Genomic DNA, 27,941 nt, shown 5'->3' on the forward strand with positions numbered 1-27,941 from the left:
AAGCCGCAGGCCTGGCTTCTTCACAGGGGAGCACCATCACCTGGGATTTGAAGACACAAAAGACATCCTGCCTGGAGATGACAGGTGACCGCCTGGTGACAGGTAGCCTCCCCACACTATCCACTGCTTGGCCTATCTGTGATGTGGGTGTGGCCAGGAACACAAATAACCTCAGCCTCCTTTCTCCCCTCAAAGCCAGATTAGCCAAACAGGAGTCAGATGTGGGGTCTGGAGTTCACGCTCGAGGCTGACTGGCTAGACTGGACGCACCTGCCCAGAAACAGGGTGGGAGGCTCCTCCATCTTTGGACCCCAGTAGCTTCCTCAGGCCTGACTCTGCAAATAAGAGGGAGAGGTGAAAAGGAGGAGGAAATCAGGAGAAATCCTCTCAGGAAACACTGAGTCAGACAAGAACCTGAAGCAAGGATACTCAAGGCCCTAGGTTCAATACCCAAAGCTCCCAAAACAGACAAAAGATGGAATCCAGAGACAATGCACACTCCTCAAGACAACAGAGAGAGAGAGAGAGATCTTGGAGCTGATCTGGACTCAGGAAGAACCACCAGTCCAGGCAGACTGAGAAGCAAGATGCTAGGTGACCAGTGGGGCCAGAGCCTTTAGCTGCAAGTCAGGAAGCCAGCCAAACTTCCATAGCCCCCTACCATCTCTTCTGGCTTCAGTCTCCTCCTTGGTAAAAAGAGTGGGATGAACATATCTCCAAAACACCCCAAGTCTTGTACACTGTGCTGGGTGTCTTAATTACTTTTCCCATTGCTGACAAAATACCTGACCCTCACTGTTAAAGGAAGAGAGCTTTGTTTAGCTCAAAGTTTGTAGAGGTCTCAGTTCAGAGTTGGCTGAATCCAAGGTATGACAGAGGGACACTGCAGAAGAGAAACAATCCTCGGCAAAGCAGGGCAGGCAGAAGGCAGCAAGCTGCAAGTTACAAGCAATGACCCTCTTTCTGTCCCTTATATCTCATCCGTGCTATTCATTCTTAGGGTGGGTAGCACTCACACCCTTAATCCTACCATTGCATCCTTGGTCTTGGCATCTCATAACCTAGATCCAGCCCCAAAAAGCCCCACCTATGACTGCATGAGGCTTTGGAGGGACATCTACACACAAGCCATAATACTGGGTCTCACCTGTAGAGAGTTGGCATCTTGGCCAAGCTCCTTGCTGGTGGCAAAATGTTTTGAGGGTGCTCAGAAGGTCACCAAAGGAAGTCCTAGCCTAGTAACTCCCCAGGAGAAAGGCCAGCAGGAAGGTAGAGGCACGAGAACACAAATGGGGAGGACCCGGTGGCATGAATAAGACTGGAGGAGCGTGGAAGAGCAAAGGGTCAGGAAGCCACATCCCCTCTCCAGCTCCACTCTGAGCACCAAGACCAAAAGGGGTCCTCCTGAGTGACCCTGTCTTGTTACATCCTATACTTCTCTCGGTGCGTTCAAGTCATAGTGAATTGCGTTAGTTATTTATGTGGCAATCACTTATTACCAGGCTAGGCACTGTCCTAAGTGCCTAGGCTGAATATTAATCTACATTCATAGTGAATATTCATCTACATTCATTCATTTAACCTCATTACAGCCCTATGACAAAAGCTATTGTTAATCCATTTTATAGATGAGAAAATCAAGGTGCAGATTAAGGAATTTGCCTGACATCAGCAGACAGCTACCATAGTAATCAATAGTCAGGTTTCAAAGGTGCAAACTTCCTGAAGGCAGGGGGCTTAGATTTGTTTCATTCAAATACATAGTAAATTCTCAAATTGTAGAACTTGTAGAATCTACAAATGAATGAAAAGATGCTGGATGCCCGACAGGCTCAAAATGCCATCGAAGAGGCCAGCAGGGAATTAGCAGGTGGCCACTCCCACTGCTAATAGGCGGCCACTCCCACTGCTAATAGGCGTCAGAGACAGCAGCAGAGCCTGCTCTCTGCCTAGCCCTTCAAGGATGCCCGACAGGCTCAAAATGCCATCGAAGAGGCCAGCTGGGAATTAGCAGGTGGCCACTCCCACTGCTAATAGGCGTCAGAGACAGCAGCAGAGCCTGCTCTCTGCCTAGCCCTTCTGCACCCGGCCTGGGGTCTCCCTGAGCCCTGACCTCTGATGGACCCCAAAGGATTCTAGAGGCAGGATGAACCCTCCCTGGGGTTCATGAGAACAGCAGCCTCTGCCCGCCTGTGGCTTCCCCTGCTTCCTCCATCTCTGTGGTTGGAGACTCCAATTAATTATGCCATGTAATTAGATAAAGAATATTCATTTTTCATTAATGACGGTAAACTCTTGCTCTGTGGCTGAGTTCCTTATGTTTTAATTAAGCGGGGCTCCTGAAAGCCGTGTGGCTGTTTAGCGAGTGCTCCCTCTTATAATGAACAGTCACTTAGAATTTTAAGAAGTGAAGGATTCCTTCCCCAAGTTAATTACCTCAAAATTAGCTTAATCACAGCTCATTTAAACTTATCTAAACAACAGCGCAAGGAGTTCCAGGAAACAGAGGTTGTGACTTTGCTGGTTAGAGTCAGAAAACAAAAGTAATAATAACATAAAGGTCCCCTCTGGTGGATAGTAGTGAGCCCTGGCCTGTTAGCTGAAGCTTGCTCTGAGCTGGAATGTCCCCACAGGCCCAGGATGACACCACGAGCAAGAGCATTTGGCCTCTTCTGGGGGCCAGTGGTTCCTAAGTGTGTGGGGCTCTGTAACTCCTTCTCCTGGCTGCTCTTGGAGAGAAAGCAGAGCCTCCAGACCTCAGGTCTGACGGCCTCTTCCACCCCAAACACCCAAGCCCCGCTTTGCTCCCTATGTGCTGTAACGCCCAATCCAATGTGGGGTTGTGGCCAGGCAGCACCTCCCTACCAGGCATGTGCAGAACAGGGCATCTGCGCAGAGAAGGGCATGAGGCAATAAAGAAGCCTGGGTTCCTAGGGCTAAGAATCCCATCTGCAATGCTCTGCAGACGTGATCACGCCCAGCGCAATGCCTGGCACACCATGGACACTTGGTATGCATCGGCTGAAAGAAGAAATCAGTGAACGCCAACTTCCTGGGAATGGGATCAGAGCTAGGATCTACGGAGGAACTGCCTGACTTTAGCTCCCTGCGATGCATGACTCTCTTCTGACACAACAAGCTCAGTCAGGCTGCCCTCAAAGAGAATTCACCTGCACCTCACTGCGTGCACCAGGTATTGGGCTCAGTCTTTTGTACCTAGTCTCTCTTTAGTCCTCTCAGCAGCCCAGATTCACCAGGACCGTTCTCCATCCTCACGTCACAGGTCATAAACTGAGGCAGAGAGAGGTCAGCATCAAGTTCAGAGTGGTGACAGGGTTTGAGCCAGGCAGCCAGGCTCCAAGACTCTCCAGGAAGGCGTAAATTCCCTGGTCAGGAGGCTGTGCAAACAGAGGCTGAGCGTGCTCCTGAGAAAAGCCCTGTGTTGGAAGAGGGAAGGTTGAGTCACTCACAGACCGCCTCCCATTCTGTTGTAGGCTAGGAAGACTCGGGGCATCCAGCCTTGCCACCTGCCCCTGTGAATGCTGGTTAATCCCACTGCAGTTTGGAATGGTGACACGGGAGCCAGCCCTGCAGACGGCGCCAGCCCACCCCACAGGGAACGGGCAGGCCAGTAGGAGGCTGTGGTCGATACTCCTGTACAGCAGCCAGGACCCCCTGTGTGAAGGAGCCTGGGAAATTATTTATCTGCCTCCTCTGTTCCACACAATTGGCTTTCCTTTGCCAATTCTCTGTTGGGGTAGGAAGCTTGATAAGCCTGGAAGGGCAGTGAGCCATCATAAAAGGCTTCCAAAAATAAGAGGCACCTCCCCAGTATAGAAATAAATAGCTCTGGCAGCCCAGCAATCCTTGTCCCTTCTGCTCACTCCCAGGTCACCCTGGCTCTCTGAAGGACCCTGCAGCTCCTGGCGAGGGTCCAGAACTTCCCAGCTATTACCTGTCCCCTCCTCCATACGACGCCCCCCCAACACACACACACACACACACAGGAGAGGTGGCACCGTAGCGGAGACACTGTGTAATTCTGGCTGTCACTGCCCTAATTACACCCCACCGTCCTCCCGCCAGCACCGTGAGCCCCGCACTGCCTGCATAATGGGCCTTTTTTTTTTTAAAGACACTCTCTTTTCCACAGCTGCCTTTTGAAGGCGAACAATCTCACACAATGTCGCTTAATGACAGCACTGCCTCGATCTCAGCAATTCCCAGCCCCCAGCCCCCCTTCTCTCCCCTTGATAATCATCATAATTGTCATAATCACCCTAGAGTTAAGAGAAGGTACCTGGGACATTTCCATCAATTATGAAGTGACCTAATAAAAGGTCAGGATGCTCTGCGTGAGCTGCAGGAGGGAGGAGACACACAATCACCATGAGTGAGCGCCAGGACGCACAAGCACACTTCCCACAAGAGGTGCACACCACACGCCTTCACATGCTACACACGACACACATGTCGCACATGCACGGAGACAAAGGCAATTTCCTCAGAACAAAAAGCCAGGTGCAAGCCTCTGGGAGACCCCACACATCCCAAACCCTGCAATTAGCAGAAAGCCATCTTCTCTGACCAAAACACAGTACGGGGAGTCTCACAGCAGTTGACCACAACGATGGGTACAAGAGGCCTCTGAAACTGAGTCCCTGCTCAGACCCTTCTGGCTCCCTAGTTAATCTCTCAAAGCCTCAGCAACACTAATCCAAACAATGAGTTAGCAAACCACTCTGCCATGCAAACCGAATGTTGTGACCTCATTATCTGAAACAATCTCTGTCCAGGTCTATCTCTATCCTAGTGTATTAATTTGTTTCCTTTCTAGCATTTACAGCAATCTGGAAATATAAGTGTTTTATCCATTACATACATATGAATGTATACATATGTATGAATATATATATATGAATGTATACATGCAAGTATACGTATACATATGCACACTATATATCTATATATAGTTATTTAATACATATCTCCTCCCACACAGCTATCAAATCTTTGAGGGCAGCTTTATCCACATCAAATGTGAGAAGATTAAGAACAAAAACTATTGAGGTAAATGTGCTAAGTTCAAATGCTGATATTGCCCCATTTCAGCTATATATGACCTTGGGTAAGTGCTCAGCCTCTCTGGTTCTCTTTTCAACGTCTGTAAAATGTGAATTATCATAGTATTTACCTTAAGAGTTGTTGTGAGCCAGGGACTTGGCTCAGTGATTCCACTGCCTGCCTTGCAAATACAAGGGCCTGAGTTCGATCCCCGGTACCACAAAAACAAAACAAAACCAAAAAAGAGTTGTCATGAGAATTAAAAAACATTATACCAGTCCCTCCTTATCTAAGGATATGTTCCAAGATCCCTGGTGAATACCTGAAGCCACAAATAGCACCAAATCCTATATGCACTGTATTTTTTCCTGTATTCCCTGAGACATTGCCATGCAGTATGAGTTAATGTGTCCTTCCACATTTGTGCCCTGGTGCCTCCTTTGCATCACTATTCTTTTTTGGGGGGTGGGTACCAGGGATCAAACTCGGGTCCTTGAGCTTGCAAGGCAGGAGGCGGCACCACTGAGCTAAATCCCCAGCCCTTGCATGGCTATTCTTACTCTTTGGGAACATTGCCAAGTAAACAAATAAAAATTACTTGAACACAAACACTTTGCTACCACGACTGTGGGGAGAGCTGCTAAGTGACTAATGGCTGGTAGCATATACAGCGTGGAAACTCTGGACAAAGCGATGATTCATATCCCACACAAGAAGAAACAGAGAGAACTGGGCACAAGCTAAACCTTACAAACTGTTTCTTTCTGGAATTTTCCCTTTAATATCTTCAGACTGTATTTGACCTTGAGTAATGGACACCGTGGAGATCACAAAGGAGGCCACTGTGTGTGTGCCTATGCAAGTCCTCAAACAGCACCTCACGTCGTGCAGACACAGCTGGTACTGGCCACGTAGATGACACACAAGCAGCTTTTAATGTAATAATGTGGCAGGCAAACATTCAGTAAGTCTTGGGTGTTATTATCATCTTCGTCACCGCTATTGTTATGATGAGGCACGGCTGTCACCTGCCCTACTTCCTCAGGGACTGCTGTCCCCATTTCCCAGATGAGGAGAGACCCACCCAGTTCTCTTGGTTCACTTGCATGGAGGCCCTGCCCCAGCAGCTGGCGCCAAGGTGTTTAATAAACATGCACCCCTCCTACACACACCTGCCCCTCGGCCTGTGAAAGCCCAGAGTCAAATCTGCTTTTGATGTGTTCCTTTGGGCCCCCAGGAGCAGGCTCTGCAATCAGAGGCTGAGCCATCTGCTACCAGCCTGGGGCTGTCAGAAGGGAGCCTGAGCCAGCCCCGGAACAGGAAAACAGGGTGTGAAAAGGCTCTGCGCTCCTGCCATTCCAGAGGCTGCTGTGGCTTCAGCAAGGCAGAGGTGGGAGGAGGGCACAGCCACGTCAGGCCCCATCTGTCCACTGCGACCTGCAATCCCTTGGCAGGCCCTGAGCCTGTCTCTGTGGGTCTGAACTGGCAGCACCATGCCTGAAAGACACCATAGAGCTGGAGGCCCTAGGAGAGTCCAGGCCCAGGCAGAAAGGGACAGGGCCTTGACCGCAACCTTGCACCAGAATAGGAAAGTTCCAGATGGGGGTGGGGAGAGCCAGAGGTACAGCCCAGAGGCCACTCCCAGCAAAACTAACAAATCAGCTCAAAGCACGCAAGGTCAAGGTCAGGTGCTGTGATAGTTGACTGACTGTGTCAACTTTCTCGTATTTATATGCCTTGCATTAAATCTGTTTCCCTCGTAAGCATTGACTGATACACACCCCCACTACTCATTTCAAAATAAGATTTAATACCTTGAAATGATACCCGTGACAGGATTTACACAGGCAGCGTATAGTGGGTAGTGAGGTGGATAGGGTCATAGACTCTGGGACCAGGCTGCCTGGATTTAAATCCTTGCTGTGGGCGCGACACAGGACCTCTCCGTGCCTTGGTTTCGTCATCTTTCAAATGGAGGTGAAAATAGCAGAACCCTGCTTCAGGTGGTGGACAGCATTAAGGGGATAATAATAAATTAAGCATAGGCTGGGCATGGTTGCTCACACCTGTGATCCCAGCACTCTCGAGGCAGAAGCAGGAGGATCTAAGAGAGTTCAAGGCCAGCCTGGGCTACATAGTGAGGCCCTGCCTCAAAAAAAAATAAATAAATAAATAAATAAAAATAAAAAAATAATACTAATACTTTAAGTACTTAGAACAAAACCTGTCAAAGACTGAAAGCCTGATAAATGTCAGTATGATTATGTTTCTCGAAATCAAAATATCTGCTTTCTAGGCATTCAGATTGTGACATTCTGGACAAGTTGGTTGAACGTGTGTGTTTGCCCTTGGTAGCATTCTCAGCCCATTCGCCCAGGAGTAATGATCTGTGACAAGTACTGCAGGGAGAACTACAGTCACCTCCCTGGACAGCATTATGCCACCACGACCCTCTGAAGCCAGCACCTGGCATCAGCCAGAGACACGGATATGAGGAGCTGGGGGAAGGAGGGACACATCTGCTGGGCACTGTGGCCTGGGGTGAGTGCCAGTCACTAAGGGGGTGCAGAGAAACAAGGCCACATCCCGCCCTGACATCCGCCAAGCCAGCAGGCCCCTCGGTGGGGTCCAGCGGGGGTCTGAGGACAGCAAGGAAGGGAAAAGGGCTCAGAGGGCCAGGTGTGCTGGGGATTAAGTCCCTCAGGCTAGAACCAGGCTGGATGGGGACAACAGGGGTTATGCCAGGCACCAGCTAAAGGAGAGACGCTTTGGACTGGGGCAGAGGAGGCTCTGTCTCTGTCTTCCTCCTGGGTCCCCTTTGGAGAAATATATGCAACCCAGGGGACTTAGCTCTGACTTCAAGTGTAGGGAAAAATCAGTTTTATAGTCACTCTCGGATTGGCATAATAATTAAGCACTCAGGAAAGAAGGAGTATCTCCAGGAGCCGTCACGGGCTGCCTGGGCAGGAATCTGTGTCTGGGAATTGCTCTTCTCTGCCAGCTTGCCTGCCGCAAAGCTGCAGCTGCTCCCACCCTAGCCTCCTCCTGAGCTTCTAGAAACATGATCCTGCACCCTCCACCCCAGTGGCCTCAGGTATCAGGAGGGGGCACATCAACCTGCCAGAGTCAAAGGGGCTGAGGGAGGTGTCCACCTCCCCTGAGACCTTAGACATTGTTCCCCGTAACCCTCAGAGCTGAAGGGGCCAGCTGTCTGCCATGTGGACCCAGGAGCAAAAGAAGGGGCTTCGCAGAGGAGAAAAGCAGGACCTGGGTGCCAAGACAGGGAGCAGAAGAAAGACCGACAGAAACGACCCTGGTGAATCTCTAGCTGTTAATTCAGGTATTTCCTGAGGACCAGACATTTCCTGTAGGGAGTATGCAACATCTCTTGAGTCAAGTTCCCTTCATGATTCCTGATTTTAAAGGTATTTCTACTCCTTCACCAAGCCATTAACTAGAACACTCTCTCCTACACTCTTAATTTTACATTCCATCATACTAACTGTGAATGTCAGAGTCTCATGCAGGCCATTTCCAGAGACAAAATGTGGAAAAGGGGTGGGGAACATTTCTTAAGCAATCTGAGTGAATTTCTCTGCCCCTGTGGCCTATCTTACCTTGATACTACATTCAAAGAAACATTCTGGCTGCCAGAAGCAATTAAAAAGGAATTCCAGATCCTTCCCTGACTCTCAAAGCATCGCAAAAGCGAGCCGGTTCAAACCCAGCCACCCACTCCTAAAATCTCTGTCTTCTTTCTCTTCCCTTCCCCAGAGCGTCCTATCCTCCAAATCTGAACAGTCTTGCCCAGCTCTCGTCCCATACCACCACCACCCCACTACAATTCATTAGGTAAACGTCCGCAGCTTTGGGCTTTTTTCTCTCGTTGCTCCAGAGCCCTGGAGCTGCAAGGCCCTCTGCTCCTGTCCCACCCTTGGGTCTTTCTCTTAAAAGCCGGCTGACAAGGACAGAAAGTTCCTTAGAGGGCAGAGGAGTGGGGAGAGAGGCATGCAGAAAAGTCCCCCTACTGGGTGGGTATGGAGAGTGCAGAACAGCAGGCTGAGTGTCCCAAGCCCACCATGTTGACCATGCCTCTTCGGCCATCGTGGGGAGGTGACTGCCCCGGGGGCAGCTAGTGAAGATTTGCTTTCACTGCACTTTGGGCAGATACAAAGCCCCCAACTCCCCTTTACCCCACACCCCCAAGACACTACCAGGCCTGGCCTTCAGAAACCTGGGGACCCTAGCCTTGCTGCTATTCACATGAGGTCAAGTCTTTACATCTCTCAGGTTCTCTTTCTCTGCAGCCAACTGGCCACCTTTCTAGAAGGTTCATCCAGATCATCTCTGAAGCCACATTCATAGTCTCTGCCCAGGCCACCTGTCATCTCTCTGAGCCACAATCCTCCACCTGGATCCTTCTGGCTACTGCTATCCAAACTCCCAGGCTATACCCTGCCATCCCCCTGCATGTGTACACACAAGCAAGCACACATGCGCGTGCACACACAACACACACACACCTATGCATGCACAGCACACTCATGCACACTGGAGAATGACCTCCCCTCTTCCAGAAGCACCACTTTCACTTTTTCCTCCATAGGCTCCCTTACCTAGCGGGCACCTCACATCTCCTCTGCCTGACATCCAAGGCCCTGCACAGCTTGGTCCCCTCCCCAGCCCTGACTCAAGCCCTTCTGCATCGCACATTGCACTGTGAAGCTTTGCTTGGCTCTTCTCACCCACAATACCACCTGTATCTGTATAAATCCAGCCCCCACCTGCAGCCTCCCTGAGCCCATGCTCCCTTCTCTGGACACATAAATGTGACAGAGACATTCTGTGCACATCACTCTAATTGTAAGATCTCCGGGATGAACGTTTGGTCCTTCCAGACTTTTAAGAGCTACTCAGTGCCTGCAAGTGCAAGGTCCCGAGTTTAATCCCTGGTATCCCCCTGAAAAAAAGAAGAAGAAGAAGAAAAAGAAAAGAAAGCAAATCACAGGTCAGATGTGATGGTGCATATCTATCGTCCCAGTTACTCAGGAGAATGAGGCAGAAAAATCTGAGTTCAAGTTCAGAGCCTCAGCAACATAAGACCCTGTCTAAAAAAAAAAGAAGAAGAAGAGGAAGAGGCAGGTAGAGTGGTGCACACCCATAATTTCAGTACTCTAGGAAGCTGAAGCAGGCAGATTGCAAGTTTCAGCCCAGGCTGGGCACTTTAATGACTTAGTAAGACCCTGTCTCAAAGAATAAAAAAGGGCTGGAGATGTAGTTTAGTGCAAAGACCTCACATTCAATCCCCAGTACTGGAAAAAAAAAGGAAAGAACAATAAGCTTTTACGATTGAATTTTTCACAAAAACAAAAGCTCATGTATGTATATGGATATAAATATATATTGGAGTAGACAGGGGTGGGTGTGTGTGTGTATGTGTGTGTGTACATAGAGAAAAAAATCCGAAAGGACATAGTCAACTTTTGATATTGTCTCCAGAGGCGAACAGAAGGAGGTAGGGATAGAGAAAACCTTTCCGTTTTGACTTTATATTTCTTTAGCGTTTGGATTCCTTATTGCAAGCACACAGCACTTTTGTAATTCTTCCCTTAAAACAAAGAGCACTCTACAGAGAGCTGGGGAATTTGGTTGCACTCCTGACTCTGCCACAACTCCTTAGCCAAGTTCCTTGCCCTCTCTTGGCTTTGGTGTCCCCTTCCATCTGAGAAGAGCTTGTCCAGACGGTGATTCCCAAAGGTCCCCGGGTAGCCGCGGGGGTGAAAGGACACGGGGGTGCTGGCTGCAGCATCTTGTCCCTGTGTCACCAGAGCTGGCCCTTTTGGCCATTTTGCATATTAAATTCCAGGTCTTCTTCAAGCCACTTAAAAGCCACCAGCGAATAATGAGGATCCTGGGTGGGTTTGGGGTGGGAATGGCAAGTCAGATTTACAAAGATAAAATAAAGTTTAAGACACCTGTGCATTGCTGGTGGGAATGCAAAATGGTACACTGTGGAAAACAGCTTGTCAGAATCCCCAGATTAAACACAGACCTATTGTATGGCTCAGCAACTCTACCCCTAAGGATATACCCGCAGGGATTAAAAACAGGGGCACAAATACTTATACACAAACAGCAGCACTACACACAACACTCGGGAGTTAGAGACGACCCAAAAGTCCGTCACTGGGTGAGTGGATAAACAAAACGTGGTGTATCTACACAACAAAACCTTCTCCAACCACAGAAAGGAGTGACAAGCTCGCACACGCCATAACACGGCTGAACCTTGAAGCCATTGTACCGAGTGCAAGAAGCCAGACACGAAATGCCACATAGCGTACGATTTGGTTTACACGAAATATCCAAAAATAGCGGGCCGGGGATTTAGCTCAGTGGCTCCAGCACTTGCCTCGCAAGTACAAGGGCCCAAGTTCGATCCCCGGTACCAAAAAAAAAAAAAAGAAGAAAAGAAAAGAAATATCCAAAATAGACCAACCCACACAGACCCAGAGCAGATCGGTGGTTGCCAGAGGTCAGGAGAAGCAACAAACGGGGAGCAATTGCTCAGCAGATGGGGCCCCTCCACGGCGACCACAATGTTTGGAAGTCGATGAAGGCGATGGTGGCACAGCCCTGTGAGTGCACTAAATGTCACTGAATTGTTCACTATAAAATGTTGAATTCTTTGTTACATGAATTTCACCTTGATCCGTTTTTAAAGGAAATCAGATGGCCAGGAGGGGCCTGGGCAGGAGCTGTGGGCAGTCAGCTGTGGAGAGACTGCTGGGAAGAGGCCGGGTCGAGAAAGCCGTTGGAAAGCAGGAGACAGAAGGACACAAACTTGGCAAGGTTAGTCCGGCATCACAGAGGAGGCAGAGCCTCTGCAGAGAGAACCCTGGAGAGACGGTGACTGCAACTCCAAGCACAAACGGCTCCCCATGGTCTGGGCAGGCTTGGTCCCAAATCCACCAGCGAAAGGCAAGCACCCGGCTGGTGCCTGAAGTAAGTCAGGATTGGACTGTCCCACCCCGGAGTCTGGCCCGGGAGCATCTGGCTGCTTGGTCTCGGGCCTCAGCAGGACACTCAGTGCACACCGTCCTTCTCCAGACCTGCCTAGGACAGCACAAAACACTGGGGCTGCCTCTGAACCACGGGGGGTGGACAGAGTCTGCCCATGTGGCTCCTACTGGCACCTGCACGCAGCTGGCCCTCGTTATGGCTCAAAGCACAGTCGGGGGACTGGGCCTTCTGAGAGCAAGAGACTTCTGCAGGAAAGGGAGAAGTCTCTGGGAGGACCCAACTGGGGACCTACATCACCCCTTCTTGGAAAAGGAAAGGGTACCCAGTGTACAAAGAGGACAAACAGGCCTGGGATGCCTGGATTTACAGTAGGAGAAAAATGGCAAGGTAGCGTGAGAACTGAGGGGTCCACCTTTGGTAGGACCCCATCATTGTACATATAGTTACTGAGCTGAGAGCCTCCCGGTGCCTGAAAACTCTAGCCCTGGGTCCAACCTGCCTGGATTCAAATACAGACTCTACCATTATAGGCTGTGTGACCTTGGGCTATTAACTTCACCTCTCAGAGCCTTCATTTTCTCACCTATTTAGCACAGCTGTAAGGCTTAAAAGAGTGCTTCACACAGAATGTGGCCCACAGCGAGGGATCAGTATAGATTAATTGTTTTTATGACTGTTAGCAGCAGTATCCCTTCAGCCCTCACCGACTTCCAAACTTCTGATTTCACAGAGTTATCGGCTCTTATATCTGGAAGGAACTCACATAAGGAAATTGAGACTCAGGGAGTTTAAGAGACTTAACCAAGGTCACACAGCTAGTAAGGGACTGAAGGGAAATCACAAAAGCAAATTTCCCACTGCAGCTTTATTTCCACTGCGACATCCTCCGAATTCTTCTCCAGCTGCCCACTCGTTCTAGCTGTAGGTGACACAGAGTTCGCCTCATTGTTTGATTTTCTCATCCGTGGGTGGGAAGGAGTGGGGATTTGTGTTTGTGTGTGCGTGTGGGTGAGTGGGTACAGACCTGAGTGTTGGTGAGGCCTGGGGTATGTTTTTGCACACACTCATGTGTGCACTGTATCCATGTGGGTGACTGTGTACACGTCCTTGTATGGTTCAGAGGTGGGTGTGAATGCGTGCTCGCTTGCACATGGAAAAGTGCGAAGCAGAGTTCGCCTCATTGTTTGACTTTCTCATCCGTGGGTGGGAAGGAGTGGGGATTTGTGTTTGTGTGTGCGTGTGGGCACAGACCTGAGTGTTGGTGAGGCCTGGGGTATGTTTTTGCACACACTCATGTGTGCACTGTATCCATGTGGGTGACTGTGTACACGTCCTTGTATGGTTCAGAGGTGGGTGTGAATGCGTGCTTGCTTGCACATGGAAAAGTGCGAACGCTCCGTGTGTGCAAATGTGCACAAACTCCCCCAACATTATGGTAATGGTGGAAGGTGGGGTTGTGTCCTTCACATTTGCATGTTCACACCGGGCACACAGCAGGTGTCAAATTACTACGCGTGCGGTGGGTGAGAATGACATGGAAAGAAAGCTCAATTTCCACCTCTTCAGCAGACTCTGTTACTGAGCGCGGCAGAGACAGGTGGGGCGCTCCCCGGAGGTCTCCCCAGCTGGGCCCCCGCGCCTTCCCTGAGTCAGGCAGCAAGTGCAGAACAGCCAGCCGAAGCCCTCCCTGGGGGGCGGGACAAGTGGGGGTGCCCAGGGACACACCCCCAGCCTGAGGGTGGCGGCAGTAGGGAAACAAAAGATGAAATACATCAGTCACGGGCAGCTGTAAAAAGAGCAAAATCGCTCAGCAGAAAGCTGTATGCTATCCATCATCCGGCCCTTCTCCCCTTCAGCTGCCGAGGCAAGAGGGTTTTTAATGCCCTTCAATTCATTTGCATTCGCAAAGCCACTCTTTTATGGTATCAGAGGTTGCCAAGAAGATCTGAGTGGTTTTTTAAAGACGCTGATAAACCATTTGTGCCAGGGAATAAAAGTTTTTCGGGGGGAAACGGAAAAGAAAGTTTTCCAAAATGATACATTCCGCCTGCAGAGTGACGGGGAAGTGATTTCGCAGATGTATTGGCCCCATAAAACTGAGCGAGGAGTGTGGCCCAAAACCGCTCTCGTGCTGGTGAGATGAGCCGTTTGTTCATTTCGCAGCCGAGTTGAGACCTAAAACTCTGCCGAGTCATGAAAAGAGCTTCAGTCTGCACGTCAGATGTGACCAGGACTTGTGACCTCTGAGTCCCACGGGCACAAAGGGCAGCAGTAAATAGTCCGGCATGACCCGTGCAGTCCCTGGCCTCTTACCACACTTGACCGAGCTCTTCCTCCCACTGGTTTGCAGCTGAACAGTGGCTGCATGAGCTGGGCCCACCCTTTCTGCAGTCTGGGCTGGGATTTCTGCACTGACCTCCCTTTCACAGAAAACGAAACCAAGACTCAGAGAGGTTAAATAACTTACTCAAAGTTGCAGTAGAGTCAGGATTCAATCTCACAATGCAATTTAGGGCTACACCTGTTCAAGGATCATAGGTTTGTGGCAGATGTCAGTGTTCTGTCCCCATCTGCTTAGTGACAAATGATTCCTAAGGAACTGAAGGTCCTGCCCTTTGAACTCCTTTCCCCAAGCATTCTCCAAACCTAATTTATGATCTGCTCTAACCACAAACCCCTGCATCCCTCCCGGATTCCAAGGCAACCTGTGGGTCAAGCACAACTCCTCCCTCTCCCTGGCTCTCACACCTGATCACTCACCAAGCCCTGGTCCGCCTTCCCCTGTCATCCCCCTTTTTCCCGGGATGGTAGCGCAGGCCCAGGATGGCCCATGGTCTCTCATTCCCATTTCCCCTCTTGCGGGTGCCAGGGACCTGCAGCTTCCACCCCGACAAACCCAGGCCCTAAAACGGGATCCTTACATCTCTGTTCATGGATCAGAAAACAGCCTGCACCGATCCTGGAGGGGGGGGGCCTGGAGGTGACACATCCCAGCTTGTCCGCTTGGGCAAACAGCTTCCTTTGGAGGCCTAAGTCTCCTCCTACGAAATGCCCCCTCCCCCACCTGCCGACTAAAGAGGCCAGAGGAGGTAAGAGTGGTTGTGCTTCTGAGTACAGCAGCAAGACAGACAATTATTAGATAATTAAAATCATCTGATAAGGTACTGGAAGAGAAGTGTATAAAACAGAAGGGACACAAAGGAGGGAGTAATTAAGTAATTAATAATGACAGCTACTGCTTATTGATTATCTATAATGTGCTAGGCGTTTTACTCCTATGAGTTCCTCTAATTCTTTCAAACCTTCCAAAAAGACACAATTATCCTACTGCTAGATGAGAAAGCAGAGGTTTGCAGAAGCAAAGTAAGTTTCCCAAGACCATACAGCCAAAATTCTCTCGACATTGCCAGCCCTCCTCCTCCTCTCTGCTCACAACAAACTCCCACCACAACCTCCCTCCAGCGCGGTCGGCCGCAGTTCCCCATCCACCCAGGAAAAGATCAGCATTGGGTCATTTCGCTGTGGCCTCCATTTGCTCATCTGTAAAATGAGGATAATACTATGCCCTACCATAAAGTGTCATCCTAAGGACCAAAGGGGGTAACAAGAGAGAAGCATTTAAGGCAATGCCCAGCACAGTCAGGGCTCTCTGGGTAACACAGTATACTTAGCAATGCTATTTCTGTTATCTCCAAGGGGGCACCGTCTTGCCTTGAATCTGTAGATGTCCATCGGTGCAGCTGAGAATCGCCTGCACCCACCCCGCTGTTTCCACTGGAGCTTCTGACCCCTGCCCACCTAGCCAGCTCTCCACCACAGCTCTGGGCCTCTCACACGTACCATTTCCAACCTCACTGGGAGTCTCGGCAAGGAGGAGGAGTAAGAGGTCCCAGAGGGGAAAGGGGGAGATCTCACCCGAGGCCCAGGGGAGTGGGGAAAGGTGTGCTTGGATTCGTAAGCCAAAGGCCTCCTGCTTCCAGGAGTGCTGAGTGCTGGCTGCTGCATCACTGGTTGTGGTAGACTAAGCTACTAGCCTGTCCTAAGTAAAAACCAAACAGCCTCCATGTTGACCCACTGATCACCCCACCACCACAGTTGTGTCGTTACCCATGACAACGGGTCTGCACAGACAAGTGACCTGATCCGTTACATAATAGCATTATGTTATACTATTATTACATTCTTCTCCCAAAGTTTATAGTTAACTATTTCCTCTTACAATTTTACGGTTTTTACCTTTATAAACTGCCTATATCTACAAATAAATGAGACCTTGACAACTCTTTGCTTGATCTCCTTCTTTCCACACCCCTCTTATCTCATTTCCAGATACTTCCCCTTCTCAAACTCTACCAATTACTGACCCCGCGGGCCGGGACAACTGGTCAGCAAGAGACTCATGTGGGAAACTGCCCATTCCCGGTGAATTTCAATGAGGGATGCCTTTTGCTAGGAGGAGCAAAGCCATCGCGTGAAAGGCAAAGGCTGCTTTTGCTCGGCATGAACGAGGTAATGCTGCATGGGGCGGACAGCAAGAAGAGGCTGGGGAGTTCACCCCATGGCGAGGTATGTACAGTGCGCGTCAACAGGTTCCTGCTCTGGGCCCAGGCTTGAGTCGGGTGCTAAGACAAAAGGGTGCAGCAGGCTCTGAGCCACAAACAGTCATCAGACGCTGGGTCTGGTGGTGGAGGTGGTGGTGGTGGCGCTGGTGGTGGAGGCGCACACCTGTCATCGCAGCAATCGGGAGGCTGAGGCAGGAGGATCGAGGTGAGTCCGAGACCAGCCTGGGCTCCATAGTGAGTTCCAGGTCAGTCTCAACTACATAGTGAGACCCGATACCCCCCCCATGAAAAAAGAATGGGGACAGGAAAGAGTTAAGAGACTCTTGACATTTCAGGACTGGAGTTAATGAGAATCAGATCCAGGGTCCCCCATACGAGATGGAGATGGAAGCAAAGGATGCGGAAGACGTTTCAGCTGAAGAGCGGGCAATTTCATACGGAGGGGTGAAGAAGGGGACCCAAGCCCCGCCCCAGGTCCAGCTTGGCCAACTCGATGGATGAAGGTACCGAGGACGCTGGAGGCCAGCAGAGGCCTGGGGTTCAAGGCCAGCTGGGATGCGGGGCCCTAGTCTGACAAGAGGTAAGTCTGGGACGCAGCACCCAGCCCTCTTTCCCCGCATCCAGGATGGCAAATGCGCATCATCCAGCTCTGATGGATTGGCGGTGTCTACCTAAATTACCGTGGAGGAGGATTATCAGACTCTATCCGGGCCCAATAGGAGAGACAGCTGTGATTTATTAGCAACGTCTGCCACGGGTGCTGGGTCAGGAGGGGTAGTACACGTGTCTCTTACTTGTTTTCCCTGTACTCCACACCCAGGTTTCCTGCCAGAAACTACCGAGATGAGTCTGGAGCGTCTCTCAGCCAGGCCAGGTAATAGAGGCAGCAGCCACACTCAGGAAGACACAGTCACATTGGAAGCCATGAGGCCGGCAGCTCGTGTCCCTCGGACTTCCAGCCAGTGGGGCTCAGAAGAGGCTGACTATAGCTGTCCCCACACAGGCAGAGGTCCTGTCAAAGCAGAAGCCATAAGGACTCTAACAGAGCACCTTTGGGGTAAGAGTCTTCATTCATCGGGATCCGAGAATGAGCTTTGGAGCCCTTCCACATCATGCACAGATGATTCCAAGTGCATACATTTTTCCTAAAGGGTATTTTTAGTTTTTGACACTCTCTCAAAGAGACCCATGACGAAAGAAAGGTTGTCATCACTATTCAAGATGAATCCTGCTGGAGGAAGGAGAGGCATCGATACCTCTCAACAGGAAGTGAACTGGAGTTAACATCTGACCCCTCAGCAGTACAACCCACTTGGCCTTGAAAATGTCCTGCCAATCTGGGGTGCAACTGGGGATGCCTTTGAGTATTGGAGAGCTTGGGAACCCAGGAAATTTCTTTCCTCAAAGAATTTTCTTAGATTTTGTAAATCTCTCAAAGAGATACCTGTCCGTCCCCGCCCCCAGAAAGGCTAACCACTGTTCAGGATGAAGGAAAGTAGGCTTCCTATGATCAAACAACCAGGGAGGTTTGTAGGGCCAGGGAAGCAATAAAACGCATCACTGTGCTGGGAGAACAGCAGGACTAACCACCTCTGAAGGTGTGGCAGACAGGGAAAATGCTTCTGGACATTATGTTGGGACCAGGGACCGTGGAAGCCTCTGAAAAGTATCAGACTTTGGTTACTGTGTCTGATGGGGTCCAAGGGTGAGGGTCAGGGGTAGGAAATTGAATGTAGGGTCCTTGGTTGGCAGCCCTATCTCTTGGCTGTGATACACGGGAGCTGCCTCCCTGTCCTCCAGAGCACCCATGTCTGTCTTGACACACAATGACTGGCACGTGACATATCGTCTGTCTGCCCTATAAGTCTGTCAGCTCTAGGGCAGCAAGATTCTGTCTGCTCCCATTATCACCTAGCAGAATGTTGGGCACATAGTAGATGGAGCTGGTAAATACTCATTGAATGAAAAGGTGGGCAAAAGGATGGATGGACATGTAGGTGGACCAGTGTGGTCCATCTGAGAGGAGAATTTTAAGACTAAATCAAATGCCTCGTTGGTTTGATATTTGGGAGCCAAGGCAGTATCATGGCTCAGAGAACAGAATCTGGAGACTTGTTTAATGTACAACCTTAAACAAAATATTTAACCTCTCTGTGACTTGTTTTCTCATCCATAAGGTAGGGATAATAGCTCCTCCTCCTTAGAGTTACTAGATTAAATGAACTAATACATCTAAATCACCTAGAAGGGTACCTGATACATAATAAGCCAAAGAAGCTAAACAAATATGGAGAACCCAGGCATAAGGAAAAAGGAACGCAGGGGGTAATGAGGAGATTGAAAATAAACGTGGGAGGGCCAGGTGTGGTGGCACACATCAGTAATCCCAGCATTTGAGAGGCTGAGGCAGGAAGATTGCCATGAGTTTGAGGCCAGCTTGGGCTACATAGTGAGATCCTATCTCAAAATAAGAGAGACAGAGACAGACAGACAGAAAGATCCCCTCACCCTGGAATTCTGCTCCAGTGTCCACACCAACATTCAGGTTTCTGAACTCTGGGTGCTGCTGCGCCCTCCTCATTTCCTTCAAGGACCAAGAGTACTGATCAACCAAGTGGTCCCCGAAGCATTCCCCCAAGGCTCCTAGGAAAAACTGACCCTGCGGCCTTTGAGGTTGACTGTGTAGAAAAGGAAACTGCATCTACGTATTCAAACACCCACAGTGGACTCAGCAGGCCAGGGACACTGGCCATCCCACTCCTCCTGGGTGTGGCAGTAAGAGGGACACAGGCCATGGGTGAGAAAGGGATTCCTGAGCCCCAAAGCACAGATGGCTCCCCACTGCTTCTCCCAGCCCGGGTCCAATCAGGACACTGATGCCAAACCCCTCCCTACACATCATCACAAATAACCACGGTAACAACCCCTCAAAACACAGACTGAACTGGAGACTGGATAAAGAAGATGGGGTTTTTCTATAAAATGGAATACTACTCAGCCATAAAGAATGAGAAACTAGAGGCATTTATAGCTAAATGGAGCCCACTGAGGCTATACTCTTCAAGTGAAATGAACAGAGCACACTTGAGTAAATCCCGAATAGTTTCTCCGGTGTGAAAAACTAAAAGTGTATATAAGGTTCAAATGGTATAATCGAGGGGCCGGGGATTTAGCTCAGCGGTTCAGTGGCCTGCCTCGCAAGCACAAGGACCCAAGTTCAATCCCTGGTACCAAAAAAAAAAAAGGGGGGGGGGGGATAAAAATGGTATAATTGAGAGTGTGAAATAGGAAGAAAATGGCTAAAGGGGAAGTGGGACGGGGAGGGGAAAGGAAATAAGGGAAAAGAAAAAAACGTGAAAAAAGGAAAAACTGGAAACAAAGTCTCTGTAAATAGGGAAGGGTGGAGGGGGTGAAGGGAGGGCAGGGGAATTGGGAAAAACAAGAACCAAGATACATCATGTAAAGGTACAAGATCCCAGTGATGGATGTAACTATTGTTTGCTTTAAATGTACCAATAAACAGTGGGGAAAGAAACACACAGACAGACTCTCCTCCACCGTTGTGGCTGCCTTGTCCACAGGGAAAAGAGTGATGCACCCTCTGTGGGAACAATGACTCCGCTGTCCTGGTCAGCTCAAAGCAGGCATAACCGTGATAACTTCTGCCCACAAGTCACATTACGCCGGACTCACTACAAGTTAAAGACAGCGTGTCTCCCTGAAAATGCTCGTGTCAACGGCCGTCTTGTTTCAGGTGATAGAGTGAAGACTTCCTCACAGTGGCAATCTTGATTCTTTTTTCCTAGTCCCAGATGTGCCAAAATAAGTCCATTTCTTCTAAATTTATCAAAGTGTTGACAGACAGAAAAATGCCAAGCTGTCAAATGAAACAGAAGCTCCACTTCGGTTTTTCAAAATAAATGCATTCTAAAGACATCCTGTAGTGAGAATAGAACCACCCCGGGAACCACGAGACCCAGGTTCAGGGCCTTGGCTTGGTCATCAGTGGCTGTGTGGATCCGAGAAGTCCCTTCACCCGGCACACACCTCTGACGGGGTCATCCTCTCTGCCTGCCCTTCCTCCAGCGTTGATTTGAAGCTCTCCAAGCTGATTGGCCTTTCCCCCCTGGCATCTTGCAGGACGGCATCAGGTGTTATAAATGAGTGAACAGGGCAGAGCGGGGCACAGGGAGGGACCGTCAGAGGCCCTCAGAGGGCTCATTAGCGGGAAAGTGCCTTGTCTTGTGACTTCTGATCTTCAGCCCCGATTACTAAAGCAGTGACAAGCAAAAGGAGCAGGAAAAGAGGAGCTGAAGAGGAGGTTCATTTCTAGGGGGCAGGGATCGTGATAAAGCTGAGGAGAAGCGGCCCATCCCTCTCTCCAGCCCAAGTCAAACTTCAATGGCCTGCTCGCAGTGAGATGGTTCCCAGGGCACGAACCAGAGCCTTAAAGGAGGTGAAGCAGGTCAAAGTCATGAGCATTCTGCGGAAATCCAGCTTGAGAGCTTGGAGGGCATTGCAGCGGCTTTTTAACAACCAGAGGGCAGGGGGTGGGGTTGGGTAGGGTGAAAGAGTCGGGGTAAAAGTCTCAAATTACGCAGGGGTCTGGACCCCAGGAGGAAAGCATCCCCAGAGCTGTCTGTGGTGCTGATTGGGTCCATCCTCTACACACTGTCAGCCCACGCCTCATCCCATCCGACCTCAGACAACTGCAAAGCCCTTTGCCTGCCCAGCTCCACTTCCTGTCTGGCCATGACTTCCAGTCTGCCTCAGTTCATGGCTGGCCTGGCCTGGACTGCAATATCTTTGCCAGAATCATGCAGCCACCCACTCACGGGGTCCATTTCCCCAGCCTTTCCCAGACTGGCAGCCATTCGGTTTCCAAAACACAGTGTGCGTGTGTGTGTGTGTGTGTGTGTGTGTGTGTGTGTGGTGAATCAGCCACAAGAACGGGTACTGGGCCTTGGCTAGGCACCCAGGAAGTACAGGATGCAAGATTAGAAGCAAAAGAAACAGACCCAGCCCTCCCCAACCACCCCTTCATCAGTGTACCAGAGTCAAGTCGGCAGAACAAGACTTCCTGGTCAACAGAAACCCATTTCCACACGTCAGCTACTACATACGACTTCACCAGTGGCATTTGTCCCCTTTCCTGCCCCATCAAGTGTCTTTGAGGATAGCACTGAATCTCCCTAGACTCGGGTTCCCCATCAGGGTTGCCACAGGCCCCCGTGAGGAAACAGACATGAAAATCTTGGGGAGTAATACAGGGCATGAGGGGCAGTTACTTTTGCTATCCAAGTCCTACCCAGGCCTTATCAAAGAGATTCTGAGAGCCAGCTGGGGACAGAGAACATACTAGTATTTGAATGTGCCAGGCCTGTGAGGCAGGTGCTACTGCCACCATCCTACAAAGAAGGTTAAGTGGTTTGGCTAAGATCACTCTCCGAAGGTGCCACCAAGCCAGGATCTGAATCCTGTTCTCTGTGGCCCCCAAACCTGCGCATGTCAACCACTCCTCTTACTAGCCTCCCTCTGGCCTGGTTACTGTAGCCCATTTCCTTGGCACCGGGCCTCGCTTCCAGAAACCCAGAGAAGTAACCCAATCTTAAGGAAAGGCCTCTGCTCCCACTTGCCTCTCTGTCAGACCTCTGGGCCTGCATTTCTTTTCTGAGACAAGCTTGGTCCCTGTTTGCCAAAGTGTCGGGATTCGACTCTGGACTAGACACAGCCCCCTCACCACCCCCACCCAAGGTCTCCTCTCTACTCTCTCCCTGCACCGGATCCCGGTCACTCCCTCCCCAGAAGCAAAAGCATGGCCATACAGCATGTGCCCTTAACCCTACAATGTGTAAGATTTACAAGAGCAATGTCACAGGAAGGACAGTCACCATGCACAGAGAGGTATGGCGTCCAGAACTCGGCACTTAAGGTGATTCCCATGCAGGCGGCCCACGTTGCCCTGGACTGGTAATCCTGACTGCAGAGCCCAAAAACCACATCCCTGAAGGGCAGATAGGACTCTCCCTGCTGCCTTACAGAGGCTGTGGGATGTCCTCTTCCTCCCATCTTACAGATGAGAAAATTGAGACTAAGAAGAAATGGTAACTCCTCCAAGACAGGTAACTGGTACTGGTAGCAACAAGATGGGGGTCAGAACAGTCAAACCAGCACAATGTCTGTGAGGCCTGGAGAGCTGGGGAGGGGATGGACAGAGGTGAAGCCATGGCAGCCACAGAGCCTTTGGGTCACTTAGTTGTGAGGCCACAGGACAAGTCAGGAGAGATTTTTGCACTGATTTAGGAGGAGGTCCCCGCTGAGGACTCCTGGGCTGGGATGCCTCCAAAAGGATGATCACAGCACGTGACCCAGCCCGAGCACGTGCACACACACAGAGCCTCTCATGAAGAACTCCCAGGCCATCTGGCACAACAGCTACTGGGACGGCCAGGCCTGGGCCTCAGGTGCAGGGAACGTGACAAGAGGCGACACGGAACAGAACTCTTTTGGCAAACGGGAGCAGCATTCGCGCACCCCACTGAGTTAGGATTTGGAAAAGGCTTAGGTGCACCCGCCTCCCGCCCTGGAGAAGTGTGGGGTCTCCCTGGAGTCCACGCATTCTTCACCAAGGGATTACAGCAGCGCTGTCCCCTAGAACTTCCTGTGATGCTGGAGAGATTCAGTATGTGCTCTGTCCAAGATTCCAGCTACCTGCCACGTGTGGCTACTGAGCAGGTGAACGGCTACAGGGATGGGAGAAATGTTTCTCACTTTAATAAATATCAAAAGGAGCTAGCGACTCACATCTCACAGGAGATCCGTGAGTAGATACCACTCCTTCTTGTCCACATTTACAGGAGGAGGGAGGCGAGGCCCAGAGAGGCCAAGTAATTTGTCCAAAATCATCCCACAGCTGGTGGGTGGTGGGTATGGAACTGATCCCAGGAGTCTGGATCCAGCGCCTCTCTCTAACCACCATACTAAGCCCCGTCCCTGCATTTCTGGCTCATTATCTGCGGCCCACAACAGCGTACACACCTGTGTGCACACATGAGGCGTGAGCAAGGAGGCTGACTGAGAAGCAGACAGAGAGCCGAATCGGAGCCCCGAATGGCAGGGGGACCCTAATTTTATGGGCGAGAACCCCATGACCTTGGCTCGCTCCTAGCTAATGAATCAAACATTAGCAGTGGCACGTGGGGCTTTGTTTAGAGAAAGAGCCCCTGAGGAACAGAGCGCCCTGTCAGACAGGAAACATGCAGCCCTCACCCCGAGGAACCCTCCAGCAGACAAAAGACGCAGGGAACTACAGGGGTTCGAGCCGGAGTGGCGGGAACCCCAAAGGAAGTGTCTTATGGAACCACTTGCATCCCTGACTCCATTCCAGCCAGTCCTAGAAAGTCTGTGTTCCCAAGAGGTCCAGGGTGAAGGTGTGGAGAGAGCACGGCCTCGGGTGATCACTTTCTCTAATTAGCAAAACACATTAAGGACACGGCTTACAAATGCCTCACATCTCATTTGCATTGAGCTGTTGTTACCTTATTGATTATATTAAATTAGGAGATGGTCACACCGCCTGCAATGTAACAATTATCATCATCAAACCAATTAGCATCAAATGGGATGCGTCCCCATGGCTGCGGTTCTGCACTCGGCTCTTTCCACCACTGACTGCCTGGCCTTACAAAATAATTGCATTTCTAATGAAACGCAGCAATCAGCAGAAATCTTCCCAAGAGACTCACCTCTCTCCACGGCTCTGTGTCAGGGTATCTTGTCACATGAGAACAAACAAAACGATACAATTGGTATCTTTGGCAAGTCCTTGCAAATAAACTACTCCTTGCCACAGAAAGCTTTGATCGCAGTTTCAGTCTCAGCTGAAGTGCAGTGGCGCACACCTGTGATTGCAGGATTTGAGAGGCTGAGGCAGGAGGATTACTGTGAGTTCGAGGCTAGACTGGGCTACATAGTGAGACCCTGCCTCAAAAAAAAAAAAAAAAAAAAAAAAGAAACAGCCAGGTGTGATGGCGCACACCTGTAACCCAGCACTTGGGAGGCTGAGGCAGGAGGATCATTGTGAGTTCAAGTTCAGCCTGGGCTACATAGTGAGTTCCAAGTCACTCTCAACTACACAGTGAGTCCCTGTCTCAAAAAAACAAAAACAAAAAAAACCCAGAGTTTGAGTCTCAGACAGTCTCAGGCACAAACCCCACACACGACAGACCCACATATCCTGTCTTACTGCCCACACAAGCCTATACCCAGCATTCATGCACAAGTGCACTCACACACCCAGCTGTTCACCCAACACGTGCTCACACAGGCAGGCAGACACAGGGTACAGGCGGCTGCACACACACGCACACCAGCACGCTCACGGTGCGCACCACACCAGTCACACCCGAGGACACACACCATCATTTTGGGAAACACTTGTAACGGAATCCAGGGCTCCGGCAGGACCCAGAGACCCGTCCCCGTGGCCACTCAGGCGCAGGTGCTCACTCCTCATCCGCACGGTCACACTGCCACCTTCCACCCGCCACGTCTGCCATTCTCCCTCCGGATGACCAGCGCGGGGGGAACCGGGCACTCTGAGTTTTCCCAAAGAGGCAGGCGTGGGAGAGCAGCTCCTTGAGGAGTTTCTGCTGGCCCGAGCGCTGTTCATGTGCACCCCGCCTTGACCTGCACACCCCTGACTGAGTGCTCGCCCCCGTGCCTACCAGGGAGCTCCTCCTCCTTCCTTCCCTCCTTCAATAAAGACTTCCTCCCTGTAATCCCAGCTACTTGAGAGGCCGAGGCAGGAGAATCCCAAGGTCAAGGCCAGCCTGGGCAGCTTAGTGAGACCTTGTCTCAAAATGAAAAATGTTTAAATCGGGCTGTGTGTTGGTGGGAGTGTTTGCCTAGCAGATGCAAGGCTCTAGGTTCCACCCCCGGTACCGTGAATTAACTAAACAAATACTTCCCGCATGCTTCCTGTAACCTGAGTGCTGTGCTAGGTGCTGCTCGGCACCTAGCTCCACAGAACAGGAAACAGACCCTGGTTTTTGTAGCACATTCTAGGGGAAGAGACAAACTGGAAAGTAATCGGTCACCACATATGTGATAGGTAAGAGGTGCCAATCGAAAGAGCAGGTGGGGCCAGGGATGTAGCTCAGTGGTGCCTGGCAAGCGTCAGGTCCTGAGTTCAATCCCCAGTAGGGGAACAAATAGAGCAGATGAAGAGAAGAGAGTGTTGGATGCCAGTTTGGACCAGGGGATCAGAAAACGTCTCCCTCAGGTGACGTGCGAGCGGGCGCCTGCGGAAGGTGAAGCTAACTGTGCAAATATGTGGAAGGACAGCATGCCAGGCAGAGGGAGCAGACAGTGCAAAGGACCTGTGGCACGTGGGTGGGTGGCAGTCCCCAGCACAGCAGAGCCTCCAGCACAGGTGGAGAGAGTGAGCCAGGGGGCTACAGAGAGATGGTGCCTATTTCGGGTGCATTACCTCATTGAATCGTCTCAGCTCTGGCCATGAGGACCAGTATAACTTCCAATTTATGGGCAGGAAAACCGAGGCTCAGTGAGGTAACAAGACAGTGCCAGGTCACACAGCTCTGAAGACACTGAGCAGAAACCCAGCTGGGTCCGCCCATTCCAGCTCCAGGCCTGCTCTTAACCCCCGGCCCTCAGCGGCCCTCACGCACCCCTCTCCCCACCCCGGCTGTCCCAGGGCTGTCTCCACAAGGCTGTGCACTGGCTAACGCTCACAGGGTCGTCCTGGCCCCAGCCAAGTCGCTCCTCCGCCCGGCCGCCTCCGGTACACATTGTTACAGCGCGAGCGTGGCCGCCGGCGGGGCTCACAAGCACAAACACCATTAATAACTCCCAACTCTGCCGTCAGCTCCAACGGGCCGTGCAGGGTCCCTTACACCCACACGGGGAGACCCTGAGGAAGCCCCACGGGCGGTGGAAATGCCCTCTCCAGAAGCAGAAGCCCTCATGGTCCGCCTGCCCCCTTCCCAGGTGCTGCCCTCGCACTGAGCCTCTGTCTCTGCCACCTGCTTCTCCAGATTGGAGTGGAAGAGGGCAGGGGAACCCCACACCACGGAGAGCTGAACCCCCACTGCAGAGGAGCCACAGTTCCGTTCCTATGTGAGGAAGAAGAAAGGAAGCCCCTTAAACAAAAGGGAGAGCAGAGGTCCCAAGCAGTTGCCACACTCTCCTCCCTAACGAGCAAGGCTCAAAGAACATCTATAAGAAAATATTTTTGTGTCAAGATCTATGAAGTAAACATCTTATTTGATAGTCACAACGATCCTGACACGAAAACCACACAGCTGAGGCCACTGTGGCTCAGAGGCATTCAATCACTAATTTAAGATCACATAGCCAGGGGCCAGGCGTGGTGGTGCATGCCTGTAATCCCAGCACTCGGGAGGCTGAGGCAGGAGGATCGCTGTGAGTTCGAGACCAGCCTGGGCTACATAGTGAGTTCCAGGTCAGTCTCAACTACATAGTGAGACCCTGTCTCAAAAAACAAACAAACAAAAAAAAAAATCACATAGCCAGCAAGTGGAGGAGCTGGTATTTGAACCCAGGTCCACGCAGCCTCACAGGTGGTGCCCTGCCCGAGTTCCTGAGATTGGGGAGGCTCAAGAGAAAGCAGGGAGGGTTGGCGCCTGTGCAGCTGATATCCTGCAGGAAGACGCTCCCTCGGCCAAACCCCTCTCTCCTAACAATTCCTGGGGAAGTGGATGGAAGACAGCATGGGGGAAGAGGGATGGGAGGAGGCGGCCAAGGAGGAGGGAGTGAGGGACACAGGAGGCGGCCCCGCCCGCACACCCGCCCTGACCCTCACCCTTCCTCCTGACCCACTGCACACTCACCAGCGTGTTCCTCGACCACATTCCAGAACGTGGCAGGAATCGGACCATCCGTTCATGGCCCCGGGGTCTTGCCCAGATCTACCGCGTACCAGTGCCGCACACAGGAGCTGTGAGAGCTGCGGGTCCACACGGCTCACCTGTGAGCAGCGTGAGACGGCCCCGTCCTCACACGCGCACTCACGGCTCTGCGAGTCTGCCTGACACGGCAGCTCCCTCCCTCAATCCTGAACGCCAAACTCGCACGTTACCACCTGTGAAGCCACCCCAGGTGCACCGGGCCGTGGGAGCGGAATGAGGCAGAAACGCACGAGGATGAGCGCCTCCCCACGCCCCAGTTCAGCTGCATCCCCGAGGTCATCACGGAGGGCGGAGATCTTTTCGCCCAAAACAAAAAATGTATCATGGGCTTTTTCCTTCTTTT

The 27,941-nt window shown here is 51.1% G+C and overlaps 1 protein-coding gene across 1 annotated transcript in view; it reads right to left on the minus strand.

The window, feature by feature from the left end:
• Grik3 (glutamate ionotropic receptor kainate type subunit 3) overlaps positions 1-27,698 on the minus strand; it is a 478,898-nt gene extending 451,200 nt beyond the window's left edge. The window contains exon 1 of the mRNA XM_033767981.1: positions 27,521-27,698. Within this exon, the coding sequence (XP_033623872.1) occupies positions 27,521-27,568 (48 nt within the window). The 5' untranslated portion in view covers positions 27,569-27,698. The remainder of the gene's footprint in view (positions 1-27,520) is intronic.
• Between the last annotated feature and the right edge of the window lie 243 nt (positions 27,699-27,941).

The sequence above is a fragment of the Fukomys damarensis genome, unplaced genomic scaffold (genome assembly GCF_012274545.1).
Source record: "Fukomys damarensis isolate Sample0158 unplaced genomic scaffold, DMR_v1.0_HiC HiC_scaffold_23, whole genome shotgun sequence".
NCBI lineage: Eukaryota > Metazoa > Chordata > Mammalia > Rodentia > Bathyergidae > Fukomys > Fukomys damarensis.